The following is a 14,053-nucleotide window of genomic DNA, read 5'->3' as shown; positions in this document are numbered from 1 at the left end:
CAAGCCTTAGGGACCTGACAACTCAGGCCATTTAGAGATGGGATTCTGTGCAGACACGCGTGCTGGGGATTACATCATTCGTACATAATCAATCCAGCTGCACAAGCTCCATTTCAACCACGACCTTGATCTCCTACGACGTGGAGGAAGAATGGGCTGGGCTTCTGGACCTGTGCACTTAGGGTGCCGATGAATCCGGCGTCCTTGGAGGTGCTCCTGGGGTCGCCCAAGAAGGAGAGCCTCCAGCTGCGGCTTCCCGGCCCCTGCCTGGGCCCCCCTAGCACGAGTCCTTGCCCTCGGGGGACTGAGACCATGCCTCTCCCTTCTCTTTCCGGGCATCACCTCCGTCTGGGCTCTTCTGGACGGCTCCGGAGAGCACAACAAGTTCGAGTCCCCGACTGCGCCCTGTCTCCAGGGGGCTCCGTGAGGCCCCGCCTGGGAGAGCGAGGGCGGCTGCCCGGAAGGCCCCCAAGTGCACCCTGGTTTTCCTGGGAACCAGAAGACCTGGAGGCCAGGCAGAAGAGATGCCAGTTTCATCTAGATTCTTGGGATTTTCACCCCAAGATGGAGAGACCGGAGCGCAGCTGCCAAGGCCCTTCTACCTCACCCTGGCCTCCAGGTACCCAGGATGCAGCCGCACTAGGAAGCCCCCAAAGGGGCAGGTGTCCAGGCCCAGTCTCTAAGCATCTGCCAGATGGGCACACGCTTTTGTGTCCCAGGCTGTGGGAGGGGAGATTTGGTGCTTGTCGAGCCTCTGCCACAGCTGAGCCCGACCGGGAGCCGTCCTGGGGGCAGGGCTGCCCCCACCCCAGGCAGAAACACTTCACTCGGCCCCAAACCCCCCTGCTGACCCCCTGCTGTGGTCACTCCTGCTGTCTCCAGGTTCACAGCCTCGAATCAAACTCAGCGCCCCACCCCCCCAGCCCACCCAACTCCAGCCAGGTGTCCCCGTCGTCTGGACTCCACGCAGTCCCATCCCCGGCTCCCCAGCGTAGGAGGGATGAGAGCAGCCAGCAAGGGCTCGGAGCACTTGCTCCATCTTCGGGAAGCCTGGTCCGTGCATCCTCACGGGGACTCCGGGCGGCTGCTGGGGAGAAAGGCTGATGAGGAAGCAGGACCCGGCCGCTGGTCTGTCCCACGGTCGCTGGACCCCCGGGCTCCCTGGAGGACCCACCCGCGTGATGGGCTTCCTTCGCCTTCTCAAGGACAGGATGGCCAGGAAGCCCTCCCCCCACCGGTCTCAGTGGCTTCTCTCTCTATATCCGTCTAACATGCTTGCAAACTAACATCGCCCAATGTCAGAAAACCAGCAAATTACCTTGTTGGGCTCATTTCTTCTCAGAGAACGCTGGGCCCCTACACGGACTTACATGCGGCCACCCTGGCCTCCCAAACGTCCCTGGCTGGGTCTCCCCTCCCACACAGGCTCCCTCCATGCAGCCCATCCTCCCCTCGCCCCCCCAAGAGCTACCACCTCCAGGAAGCCACTCTGACTGCTCCAGTCCAGTTATCACAGGGTCTGCGTCCCCCAGCCCCGGGAAGGCTTGTCCTGAGCCAAGCCCGGTGCCTTGGGGAGAAGTCGGTCCCTGCCCTCCCTGTGGGCGGCAGCTCTCCAGGCCGGGTCTCCGTCTACCATGTGTGCCCCAACTGGAGGCCTCCTGGCTAGATGGAGGAACTAGGTTCTCAATGAGGATCAAGCTCTAACCTTGGGCATCACCCCCCGCCCCAACCGCCACCATCCTAAGGGCTGCAGACCACTCCATCAGAAATACTAGGGCTGATTCTCAGATTCTCAAGCCGAATCCTAGACCTACAGATTCATATTCATATTCTCTAAGCGGGGCCCGGGAATGTGGAGTTAGCCAACTTCCCAATGTCCTAAGACACGTGGACCTTTGCCAACAACCGCCCTTCACTTAACAGATCACATGCCCTTCACTTTAGAGACCACATGCTGGTTTTCTGTTGGATCTGCTCTTCACAGAGTCCGTTCAGCCCAACACCATCACAAGGAGAGCTCAGTCAGCGACAGGGCAGCAGCGGAAGACTTGAGGGGGTCTGTCTGATCCGGGACGTGGGTAGCTTGCAGTGTGTTATCAGAGACTCAGAGGAGAGAGATGGTGAGGTAGAAGTTCTTAGAAGAGGCACTGTCCCAGCTGGGTTTTGATGTATGTGTAGGAGTTTTCCAGGGAGATAAGCATCTGGGGAACAGCATAGACCTCGGTTTCAAAGATGGAGACGTGAGAAGAGCAAATAGGACAGGGATGGAATGAACTCTTTGGGAGTTGTGGACTGGTTGGTCGAGGCTGGAACATAGGGTGGACGTGAGCTCTCCCTACAACTGCAAACCCCCCGTGCTGGGTCAGGGCCACTGGCCCGCAGAGGAAGACAGACAGAGGTGCTAGGTGGTGTCAGCCCTGAGGCCACGGAGACAGGAGGCTGGTGGAAAGGACCACGTGGGCTGAAACTTGGGCCCCACTTCAGATCAGTCTGGTCTAACTGTGGCCGAGGGAGGTGCCACGGGATCCTGGGTGGCACCAGCCTGTGTGGCCCAACCCTGGTGGCTGGTGTGACCAAAAGAGCCTCCCCATCCTGGGGTCCAGATGGGGGGCTGGCCTACACCCCTGGTGGAGGGAGGCCACAGCCAGGACAGGGCCCTTTGCTGGCCCGACACTGCCACCTGCCTGCCGGCCTCAGTACTTCAGCCCAGGGGCCTGGCCTGATGCATCGGCCTGTGAGCCGGCTGCCTGGGCCACGCAAGGCCCCTCTCTGGGTATTTGGAGGTGTCTGTCCCTCGGTGGGCCAAGGCGCCAGCACCCCAGGCCGAGAGGCTGAGGGACAGGGTGGATTCCAGAACCATGACCGCCAGGCTTAGCCTACCTCCAGATCTTGTGAGCTTCCCTTTAGACCTAGACCCCCACGAGGGGCAGAGAGCCCACCTCCCGAACTCAGAGCTCCCAAGGGGTCCAAGGTCCCAGAGAGCCAGGGCCGCCCCCAAGAGCAGACCCCGGACTGGGCATGGCAGCTGGAGGCCTTCCCACAGGCCTTCCTCCCGCCTGCCAGCTGTGCACACACCGGGCAGGCTCTCTGCAGATGGGGCCTGAGAGGGACCCAAGTTCACGGCCCCTCCGCCACAAGGAGGGGCAACCCTGGCTCTGCTGGGCTGGAGGTTCTCGGACTTCTGCTTCAGGAGCGGGTGGGCACGAAGTCCACATTCAGGCCAGTGACCGACAGACAGCTGGCTATTTGGCTCTTGGCTGCAGGGGGCCCTGAGGCCAGGCCAGAGCAGGGGGCAGGAACCCTGACAGGGAAGCTGTCCGCAGGCCCCCCTGAGGGCCCGCAGCACACACCCACACACGTGCCGGGCCTGCAGACAGGACGGTGGGCGGAGGGACTCCTGACCATCCCCTAGAGTCAGGCACCCAGCCGGGCAGTGCGGGCTGACATTCACACCCGTGACCCAGGACCGTGCGAGAGTCTGGAGGACACGGCACAGGTCGTGGTGAGAGATGAAGTGGCCATCGGTGAGGGGTCACAGTGAGGCTGTCGGCGCCCAGAGCCAACCCAAGAACAGCTTCTGTCTGTGGCCAAGGACCTCGGCCTCTCTGACACCCAGGTTCTGCTTGTAAGGAACGCGGGAGGCGAAGCGCGGGGCGCCTTTCCGCCAAAACTGCGGGAAGCTGCACCGGGACGGCTGTTCCAAGACCCAGGCAGGTGTGGCTTGTTCTCTCTTCTGCCTCGATTCAAAGCGAGCAGAGCGGCAAAGGGTCTCTTTCTGAACACAACGTTGGCAGGAGTGGAAGGAAAAGTGCTCAACGATTATGAGTTGGCGGTGACTGTCTTGCACAGGACCGTGATGCTCTCTCCGTGGGTGTGAAGGCGGGAAACCCTCCCCAGGGGCTTGAATGCGCAACACCTGCCCCCCTCCAGATGTGCATGTCAGAGGCCCGAACCAGGTGTGCCACTCTATACCGTCCGCTCACGGGCACGAACATCGGATACTCCCGCCGTGGGTGTGACTGTTTGATCCCCTCATGGAGACCTTCTTACTGCGGCCGGAAGTCCTCGCCTGCAGGGGGACACGTCTGGGGCGTTTCGGGGGGATATTCCCTTGCCCCTCCGGGTTGCACTCCCGCTGCCCCCGAGGCCCCAGTCGCCTGCCCTCCGGGCTGCCCAGGCTGAGGGAGAAAAGCAGCCTTGGTAACTTGAGTATAATTCGCTTTTTAATGAGAACAACGTGTGTAAATGACAGAATGCCCCCGCCGTGCGCAGATGGCGGTCACAGAGTACCCATCAAATTCATTCTGCCCAAGGAAGGGAGGGAGGGGGGGTGCTCGCGAGCCACAGCCCCGCCCCCCTCAGTCCTGCGGATGATGGGGTCACTGCCTGGCGGCCTGCACACACCTTTTGAACGGTAAGCAGAGATCGAAAGCACAGCAGCAATAACACTGGGTAAAGTCCTTCCTTGCGTAAAACATCTGAATTAATTCATTGAAGGTATCAAAAATATACCCTGTAAACCAATACATCATTTACACCTGCCTTTCCTTCCCACCGCTGCGGCAGCGCCGTGTGAGACAAACAGTCCAGTTCCTCGGAGCGTCTGCTCGCCCCAGACCGCACCCGGCCCTTTCGCCCGCCCATCCGGCCCAGCTGGGTTTCCAGCAGTCTCGTTGACTGGGGCAGTCCGTGGAGACCAAGACGAGAGCGCTGGGGGCTGGACAGGGCCCGCGTCCGTCTGTCCAGAGCGAGAAGCGGAATGGGGACGGAGGGAGGGTGCGGGGGCTGCTAGCTCAGTTTCGACTTTGGTTCCAAATGTGTTAAGGGGGGAGGCAGTGGCGTGGGAGGTGCGTGGCCATCCTGCTTTGGGTCCCTGGCCGCCCCGGCTGCGTGCGTGTGGCCGCCACACACCGCCGCGCCCCCTCCCTGGCCCCTCCCCACCCGAGCACCAGGTAAACATCCCCTGAGTAAGGTCACTGCACAGGACCAGCCCGGGGCGGGAGTCGTAGTTAAGGCTTTAGACAGGCGAGGATGCCGGCTCTGGACGGACGGACGGATGGGCGCGCAGGCAGACTCGGGGGCTCCTTCCTCGGTGGGGGGAGTCGGTGGCCGCCCCGCTCCTTGCCCAGCCGCTCTGGCCACTCGCTGGGCCCTGGCGCCGCCCCCCACCCCGTTCTGACAGTCACTCGCTGTCGGAGAGCGTCTCGTACTGCGAGCAGAGCAGCGGCTTGGGCTCCTCGTCCCAGGCATGGTGGGGCCCAGCGAGGGGCCCGCTGCCCGCGGGGAGGCCCGGTGGGGGCGGGGAGGCCATGACACCCGCCTGCAGCCGCATGATCAGGGGGTTGTAGGGAAATGGTGTGGAACCTGCCGGAGAGACCAGGAGAGACGGTCAGAGGCCTCCGGGCCCACCTGTCTACCACCCTGGGGACTGAGCCTGAGCCTTGTGTCTCCCCCTACCCCCAGCCTGGCACCATCCCAATTCCTCCTAACTCCTGTGAGCTTCCTCAAGACTGCCCCAGGCTCCTGGTGGCTCAGTTGGTTTCAACCCAGGTCATGATCCCCCCTCCCTGGAGTCCCGGGATCGAGTCCCGCATCGGGCCCCCTGCTCAGCAGGGAGTCTGCTTCTCTCTCTGACCCTCTCCCCTCTCATGCTCTTTCTCTCTCACTCAAGTAAATAAGTAAAATTTTTTTAAAAAACAACAAAATACCCTTGCTCGTCTCTGCTCACGGATACCGTGCTCCGGCCACCTGGGGCCTAGACCCGTAGGGGGTCTCCTTGCCTCTCGGCTCAGGGCTCTCCTGAACCCACATCAGTTCTCTCAGACGAGGCCAGACCACACACTCGGCACACAGTAGGTGCTCAGGCAGCCCCCACCCCCTGCCCCGGCCCCCGAGCCCCAGTGCACCTGGCAGGCTGATAGCCAGCAAGACACCCCCGCCCCCCCACACCCACCTGCAGACGAAGGCCGGTCCTCCCACACGCGGTTGGTGAGCGGCGTCCGGCGGTTACAGTCCCCCTCCGAGTGCACTGAGGAGACCGAGGGTGGCCGGTCCCCAGACGCCAGGCCCGGGGCCGGGGACTTGGCTTTTCGGCTGCTGGGTCTGCCAGAGACTTTGGCCTTCCCGCCACCACCTGCAGGGAAAGGGCCACGTTGGACGGTGAAGACAGCACGCGCACGGTGAGAGCGGGGTGGGTGCGGCCCGGGCTGCCTGCCTCCTGGGCCCCCACCGAGGGGGATGACAGCAGCTCAGCCCTGCCGGGATGCTGAGGAGGTCGACCAGATGGACAGGTCCAGCCCTGGGCCTGATTCTGGACGTGGGTTTCTACGAGGGGAGTGGCCTGAGCTACTTTCAAAGACCCCTCAGGCTGCCCTGAGGCCCGCCTACCCACCCATGGGCCGATACCCTGAGCATGAAGCCTTGGGGCTCTGGCTTGACCCTGACCATTGTCCCAGGACTATGATCCGGCTGGGAAGCCTGAGCCCTCTGCAGAGAAGCCAGGACCCGTGAGGCCAGGCCTAGGCTCCCACTAAGTCCAGAAACTTCCTGGGACCAGACTGTCTAGGTCAGACAAATGGGCCCGAGGTCTCCATGCTCAGACACGCAGAGCACGGACCCGGGAACTGCGGCAGGGAGGGGGCTGGCCCCTCGGCTTTCCCTGACTCCTTGGACTTTGAGGCTCACACACAGACACGGTGTCCTCCCCATCAGGTCCCAGGCCAGCCAAGGTCCCACACGACGGCCCCCGCAGATGTGGGCCCCACAGGCCTGGCTGCCGGGAAGGGACCCCCTGATCCACACAGAGGTGGGTCCTCACGCTAGCCTGATCTCCTCCAAGGAGACATGCAGCCGGCCCAGACGAGGGCCTCCCGGGGGACCTGTGTCCAGCAGGGGAGGAAGGCAGTGAGTGTTTTTAGAAAAGCAGCAGCTCCTTTGTACCTAGTGGGCAAGGGGAGGGCCGGGGCCGCGCCCGCCCCGATGGGGAGAGCCGACTCCAGACCCACGCCAAACACGCACAAAAATAAAGTCACAAGCTCCAAAGCTGGAGGGGGTCGGTCAGAGGAACGCGGAGGCACAAGATTAAGGACACTGGGGTGGGGACAGACGGGGCGGGCGGGGCTGGAGGACCGAGGCGGGGGAGGCCTGCAGACCTGGCGAGGTGAGTGCGTGTTCGCTCCGTCCGTCAGCAGCGGTTATGGGTATAGTGGCGGGCAGGCTGGCACTGGCAGTCAGAGGGTTAAAAGCATTGGCGCTGAGCGGGGGCTCCTCCCACTGATCATATTTACCCATGAGCGCCTTTCTAATAATGGCCTCCAGCCCCATGTTGGTGCTGGTATGCTCCTGCACCGCCTGGCTTCTGCAGGTCATGAGGCCTGGGAGAGAGACACACACACAGGGGCCAGGAGGGGCCGGGGGGACAACAGGGGGAGGGAGAGAGAAGCCGGGGGAGGGGAGGGGAAGAGAGAATACACAGTGAGCACATTTCGGCAAAGCAACATGTTTCTTCATTTCCCTGTCCCCCTTACTCTCCTGCGGCTTGCTGACGGGGCGGGCCGGGGGCCCCCTCGGACTCAGGCCCTGGGGTGTGGGGGGCTGGGGGGCGAGATGACCACTCTCCATGTCTCTCCGGCTCTGCCCTCGGGGAACTCAGAAGCCTCCCCCGCAATGCCCCGGCCCTGCCACCCGGCCCCGCAATCCCAGCTGGGGCTACTCCTCTCTAAAAATTCCAAATGGCCTTGAAGAGGGAGTCGGGAAAAAGAGAGAGAGAGAGAGAGAGAGAGAGAGAGAGAGAGAGTGTGTGTGTGTGTGTGTGTGTGTGTGTGTGTGTCGGGGGCGGAAGTCAGAGGAGGGGACGCCCTGTTTGGGGAGACACAGCTGGGAAACCAGGTTCAAGCCAGAGCTCCGTCCTGGGCATGGGTCCCTGGGGCTGGTGGGGGCTGAGGAAGAGACTCCGGGAGGGAAGGGGACCCCCATGAGGTCTAGGGCCCTCAGCCCCCGCAGCCCCCCATGCCCCCCCACTCCCCACTCTGGGCCTAACTCTCCTGCCCCAGCCTCTCCCCCGCCCGGGAGCCGCGAGGAGAGAGAGGTGCAGAGACGGGACGGTGAGGTGGGGGTCATAGCCATGCAGTTACGGTGCGTGCGGGGGGACAGGGCAGAGCTAGAGACACTCGCGTGACCGCCCCCAGCCCGGCCACCTCTTCGCCAAGCGGCCAAATTCAGACTGGTCCCCGCAGACGCCTGCAGACCCCCGCTACATCACAGCCACGTGAATTCACCCCTTTTCATCCACCAAGGGTTTCTGTCCCTTTCTCGTTTTCTTGGGGATCCTTCTGCGAACTCTGGCAGACCCGGGGACGCGTCTCTTCTCTACATTTTTGCTAAACCAGACCTTGCCCACAACGCTCAAGCCCCCTCTGCCTGCCGTCCTCAGGCTACGTGTGCACGGATTTTCAGAACTGCGCCCCAGGGGGTGCAGGAATAGCGGGGGGCCGGTGGGCGGGGCTCCCTGTCCCTGCCCTGGTTCGTCCGTGAACTCCACGGGCGGGCGGCTTCTCCGTGGTTGGAAACCACATTTCTGGCACATTCTGGGCAACCGTGTGCTCCCAGTGTTGTTTCTCTTTTCTTCCTTGTAGCTTCAAACTTGGTCACAGCCAGGGACACACTCTCGCCACCTCTGGAGGTGTGTCTTGGCCACTTTTCACCGGCACTTCAAAAAAAATAAATAAAAAGAGGAAAAAAAGAAAGCCATGTCTCTCAAGAAGAAGTAGTATTTCCAGCAGGGGTGAGCACTGGCGGGGGAAAAAAAAAAAAAAAGCACTCGTGCTCCTCCACACAAAGAAAACAATGCGGAGTGGAAACTATGACGTGACGGGGACAGGCCGTGGCGGTTCCTTGGTAGACCAGCATCTAGCGATCCCAGATGTTTCTGAGCCTTCCACCCGAGGTCACGGGGGCGCGACTGGACCGGGCCAGGCGGGAAGGAAGCTCGACCGCCTCCAGTTACAAAGGCAAAGTCGGACGGGGGCTGAGCGCAGAGACCAGGACGTGGGGACGCCAGCGCGTGTGTGCCGACTGCTTACAGGGAAGCGGAACGGGATCTAGCACAGATCTTCATGGCAGCGCTGCATGAACTTCTACGGACAGATGCACCTGTGTGTCCATGGCCCGTATCACGAATGGCAACGTGCCAGAAACTTTCATTTCTAACCATGTCATTGGTTCGACCAAACTGTTTCCTCTCTGCTGAGGTCTGGGTAGACAGGCGGGCGAGCCCCGGTCGAGACCCCCACTTGGAGGCCCTGATGACCCTTTGATAAAATCCAGTGGTTGTCTTTTGCTCACCGCTTTTCCCAGGTCTTGAGGTCCCGATGGCCCCTGGGAAGGCTAGCCCGGCTGCCCTCTGCTCCTCTGGCCTTGGACCCCCACCAAAGGCCCAGGGCACAAAGGACACAGCCCTGCAAATGACCCCGGCACCCCCCACCCCTCCCACGCAGGGCTGCCCACGGGGACCCCAGCCCCGGCTCTGCTCTGCGCTCAGTCTCTTCACACAGGAGGCCAGGCCCTGAAGCCTTCCAAGGAGCAAGAGAAACACACACTGTGGCCCCTACTGGCGGCTGGGGACCCAGCCCCGAGGGTCCCCCACATCCCAAACGTCACGGCAGGCCTGTGGGTTTTCACCCATGTCCCTATTCCAGCTCTGGCGTTCCCTCAGCTGCTTCGAATTTTTGAATAAATCAAATGTCCTCTCTGTAAAAGCGCTCACGTGGACCCCGAGAGAAACCCGCGTACAAAGCCCGCGCCCACGCTCCCCGCCCACACTCAGACCTCCACCGGAAGCCCCGGCGGGGAGCTGGTGTTTCCAGACAGTTGTGTGTGCCCCTGATTCTGTACCAAGCACACCGGGAGGCCCTGGCATGTGATTCCAACGCAGACCCTTTGCAAAGCCTCCCCAGCCTTCCGTGCGAGTCTATGTCCCTGCTGCTGGGTTTGTGGAGTCCAGAGGGAAGGACACACTTGAACTAAGAAAGGTCTCAGTCCGCAGGACTGTGGCTAGGCTGAGGTCCCGGTGACCTCCCAGGCCACACTCCCTGAGTGTCCTTTCAGATTCCACACAGCAGCCCAATCTCCCCAGCGTGCAGCCAGGAGGGGGGGGACCAGGAGAGTGGGGATGGGGCTGGTGGCCTGGAGCCCGGGCTGGACAGTTACCTGCTCCGGTGATGGCAGGCATGTTGAAGATCTCTGTCCCGGGCTGGCCGATATCTGGAGGGGCGGGTGACAAGATTTAGGGTAAGACTTAGGGGCCCACAGGTCCCAGAAAGTCACATGCCCCTGCCCTCCCCCCGTCTAAGCAAAGTGCATCAGCGCACACAGACTCCGTAGGGCGGGGGCAGGCCTGGGGAGTGTGCTTTTCTAACCAGCTTGCTGGGGCTCCCGACCTCCGGGCCCACGGACTGCACTTGGCAGGGCTCTGGAGCTAACCAGGCCAGGCTGGGGACTATCTGTAAGGTTGCAGCTCCAGCCCTGGGAAGCTTCCGAAAAGCCTCTGTGACACCCCCAGTCTCGCCGCGGCTAATGAGTCCCAGCCGGGGACTGCGGCAGGCTCCTCTGTGCTAGGATCTGTGCTTCCCGTGCTATGTGCGGGCCACTGCACTGGGCGTGGGAAGCAGAGTTAGGACTGACATCCAGTAGCCACATAAATGAGGGAAAAATCACAAATACAATGAAAAATCACAAATCAATGTGAGCTGGGGACACAAAGGGCCCTGGGGTGGGCAGGACCCCAGTCCCCAGCACCCAGTGCGGAGGCTGAGCGAGAACCACTCCTGCGAGCACTCACTGTGTGCCCCCCGTGTGCCCAACACCGAGAAGCGCAGGAGGAGCCCCCAAGGGGCTCAGCGAACATGGGGTGAAGGGCCAGGGGGAGAGGTGTCGGCGGGTGCACTGGCTTTATAAAATACCCTGTGGGTTCTCGCCCGGTGTCGGCGCCCAGCCCCGTAGGGGCGCCAGCTTCCTGGGGGAGGGGTGCTGCTTACTGTACTCTGGCTCATTCCGGTTGTGCGTGTTCAGCTTCTTATTGATCTCCTGTTTCTTGGACTTGACCATGGCAGAGTTGCTCTCGGTCAGTTTGCTGAAGAAGGCCGGAGGCTGGCTGGTGTTGCCTGGAGACTTGGAGCCCATCCTGCTGCGAAGATCAGATACCCCAGGTCAGTCTGCTCAGGGCTGAGCTTGCACACCTTTGACGATGGGGCACTCATCACCTAACGGCCTTGGAAATTCAGAACGAAGCTTCTGCCCCATGCCTTCTGCCTTCACCTCTCAGACACCGTCTCCTGTCTCCTCGTCCCCTGAACCTTCTCTGTAGCTCACCTACCCACGGGCTCAGGCTGTCTCTGGAGAGCCCCAGCTGCTCTGCCGGGTCATGCTGCTCTACCGGCAGCAGCACAGCCCCTTGAAGGGCTTCAAGAACTGGGTGCGCACCCAGACCACATCTTTTCCCAAGGCTCGCGGACCTGGCTTGTTCTCTGTCCTCATCGACCCGAGTGGTCGAGCACGTTCAGCTGGTTATTGCTCAGGTCCTCCGCAGATGCTGGTGCAGGGGCCCGGCCTGAGCGGAGACACCCCAGTCCAAGGCATATGAAGCTGCCACGGAGCTCCCTCAAGCTGGGGCATCTGCTCAGCAGGCCCGAGGGATCTCGGCTGCACAGTAAACCCGTGCCAACACCCAACAGCACAGTGGGGACCGAGGCCACGTGGGGGCGAAGGGCTTGTGTCTGGAGTGTCCGGGGGCGGGGTGGGAGGCCACAGAGGTACCTGGGCTCTGTCTGCTCCCCGTCCCGGTACAGCAGCGGGTACATGGCGCTGCGGGGATGCCCAGGCTCAGCCATGCCTTCCGGCGGGGACACGGGCTCGATAGCATCCTCGCTGCTGCCCAGGGTCGACGTCTTGCTTGGCTCTGGAGACCTGAGCGGAGAGAGGGGCCCCGCTGTGGTCAGAGCTCAGCGCTCTCTCCCCCGGAACGACGCAGGGATGTGTCACTCTCTCCGCGACCCCTCCCCACCCTGCCCTGCAGCAGAGCTTAGCTGCTCTCCCTGCGGAGGGCCCGAGAGCTGCTCTCCCAGGCTTGGTCGGCCACACCTTGTGGGCCACGTGTGCCCTCTGCTCTAATTTCTTCTTGTACGACCTTCCGTCCCTGGACTGTCGCTGGACTTGGCCTGTGGGTGGTAGCAGACCCCCGCTGCTCCCGTGTGCCAGGGACCTCACTATACCCCCTGCTGTCTTCCTGCCCTCAGGCCTCACTCACGCAGCGCCCCCTTTGAGCCAGGGACCTCCCCCAACCCCTGAGAGCTCCTGGGGGGGCCCCAGAAGTCAGTGTGCACATGTGTCTGCAGAGAGGCTGAGCACACAGCTCTGGCCGAGTCCCAGCTCTGCCCAGTCCCAGCTCTGCCCCTTGCTGGCTGTGCCCCTGGAGCTAAATGGAATCGCTTCCCCATATCTCAGTCCTTTCCTCGGTGACACGGGGACGTGGCCTGCCCTCGCTGGGCTGAGCAGAGAATCCTGGTTAACTCATGACAAGGGCTTAGCTTGGTGTCTGGAACCCAAAGAGTGCAGTGCGCCCGTCAGCTCTCCCCCACCCGCGCTGTGGCCTTGAGCAAACCGCCCCGTGCCCCTGAGCTCAGTTTCTCATCTGTGCCACAGTGGCAGGCAGCCCCGCTGCTTGCTCAGCCCCACCACGGCAGCCGTCCGACCAAGGCCTCCCGGCAGCTGAACAGCCCCCAACACTCACCTCTTGCCCCCTTCACTGTGGGGCGAGCCACGAGCCGGGGCGCCGTGGTCTGGGGGCGGGAGGTAGAGGTCACTGGGCGGGCGGCGGAGGTCTAAGACGGGGCAGCTGGCTCCAGGGAAGGAGTAGAGGGGGGCAGGAAGCGGCGCGCTGAGCTGCTGCGGGTGGTGCCGCGTATAATCCTGGGTGATGACCTCCTGCAGGCCGAAGGTCGGCAGAGAGGCACAGGGTCAGGCACCCGCCATCCCACCAGAACCTTCTGTGTGGGCAACGGCTAGGCTGAGCTTCGGGGACAGAACGGGGCTTGGTTCTTGGTGCTTTGAGATCTGCCCATAGCAGCCACAGCGTCCCCGTGGGCTCAGGTTGGTGGTCGTGGCCCGAGGTCTCACAGTGGCAGCCCTTGGGTGGGTCAGATCCCACCGGCCAGTGTACATGAGACGCGGACCACAGACTCACGCACCTGAGGCCCCATCAGCTTGATGTGGGGCGGCCACCGTGTCTGAGTCTGAGACCCCGGAACCCCCGGCATGGCTTGCCCTCATCACCCCCTACCTCCCCGGTCCAGGCCACCAGGGCTCGGTTTACCCCCCAGGACCCCCCCCCCCCGATCCGCTGCCACCTTCCCCAGGACCTCGGCCCAGCCCAGGTTCAAAGGTGATGAGGTCAGAGAAGGGGTAGTTACACTGATGTGCTGTGCCAGGGTGACGACCCTCTGGTGACCTTTGACCCCTGGGGTGGTCTGGAGCAGCGGGCTGGACGAGGACTGGCTCTCGGGCGGCGGCCGCAGATGCGGGAGGTGTGCAGCCTCACCGCCAAGCTTGCTGGGGCCTGCGGGCAGAGGGGAGCAGGTCAGGCTGGGGGGAGCCTTGGTTTTCCTGCCTGCAGGAAGGGGTGATGGCAATCCCACTCTCACAGAGCTGTGGTTAAACGGGGTGCACGGGGGTGCTAGGGTGGCGTGGGGCCCTACCTGGGTGCTTGTGCCTCAGGTCCCCCTCTAGGTGGCTCTTGTCGACCTCTTCAAGGTGCTTGGGGTGCCCCTTGTCGTGGGTCAGGCTGGGCGAGCTCACGGGGCTGACCGGTTCCACCCCGTCGGGGCTGTAGCTGCCGCCATGGTAACCTACAGTAGGCAAGGCCCTGGGTCAGGCCAGCGCCAGGACCTGGGGCTGGGGCCGCCCCTCCCTCCCGGTCCACCCTTCCATGCTGGCTGGGGTCCCCAAGACTGGAGGGGGGCTGTGGGCAGAGGGGGAGAGGGAGCGAGCCAGAGCAGGGCTG

The 14,053-nt window shown here is 62.7% G+C and overlaps 1 protein-coding gene across 21 annotated transcripts in view; it reads right to left on the bottom strand.

The window, feature by feature from the left end:
* Positions 1–4,205: 4,205 nt before the first annotated feature.
* NCOR2 (nuclear receptor corepressor 2) overlaps positions 4,206–14,053 on the bottom strand; it is a 177,496-nt gene continuing 167,648 nt past the window's right edge. For 13 of the 21 annotated variants that reach the window (XM_059408208.1, XM_059408212.1, XM_059408204.1 and 10 more), the window contains 9 exons: positions 13,749–13,898; positions 13,464–13,609; positions 12,785–12,978; positions 11,812–11,961; positions 11,034–11,182; positions 10,207–10,260; positions 7,152–7,373; positions 5,954–6,133; positions 4,206–5,364 (listed from right to left, as the gene is read on the bottom strand). In XM_059408208.1, coding sequence (XP_059264191.1) covers positions 5,183–5,364; positions 5,954–6,133; positions 7,152–7,373; positions 10,207–10,260; positions 11,034–11,182; positions 11,812–11,961; positions 12,785–12,978; positions 13,464–13,609; positions 13,749–13,898 — 1,427 coding nt within the window. In that variant the 3' untranslated portion in view covers positions 4,206–5,182. The remainder of the gene's footprint in view (positions 5,365–5,953; positions 6,134–7,151; positions 7,374–10,206; positions 10,261–11,033; positions 11,183–11,811; positions 11,962–12,784; positions 12,979–13,463; positions 13,610–13,748; positions 13,899–14,053) is intronic. The other 8 variants (XM_059408218.1, XM_059408219.1, XM_059408220.1 and 5 more) reach the window with 4 other exon arrangements.

Source organism: Mustela nigripes, chromosome 8, assembly GCF_022355385.1.
Source record: "Mustela nigripes isolate SB6536 chromosome 8, MUSNIG.SB6536, whole genome shotgun sequence".
In the NCBI taxonomy this organism is placed as follows: Eukaryota; Metazoa; Chordata; class Mammalia; order Carnivora; family Mustelidae; genus Mustela; species Mustela nigripes.
Note: the sequence above shows the minus strand (reverse complement) of the source record. Positions and strands in the feature narration are given on the sequence as shown.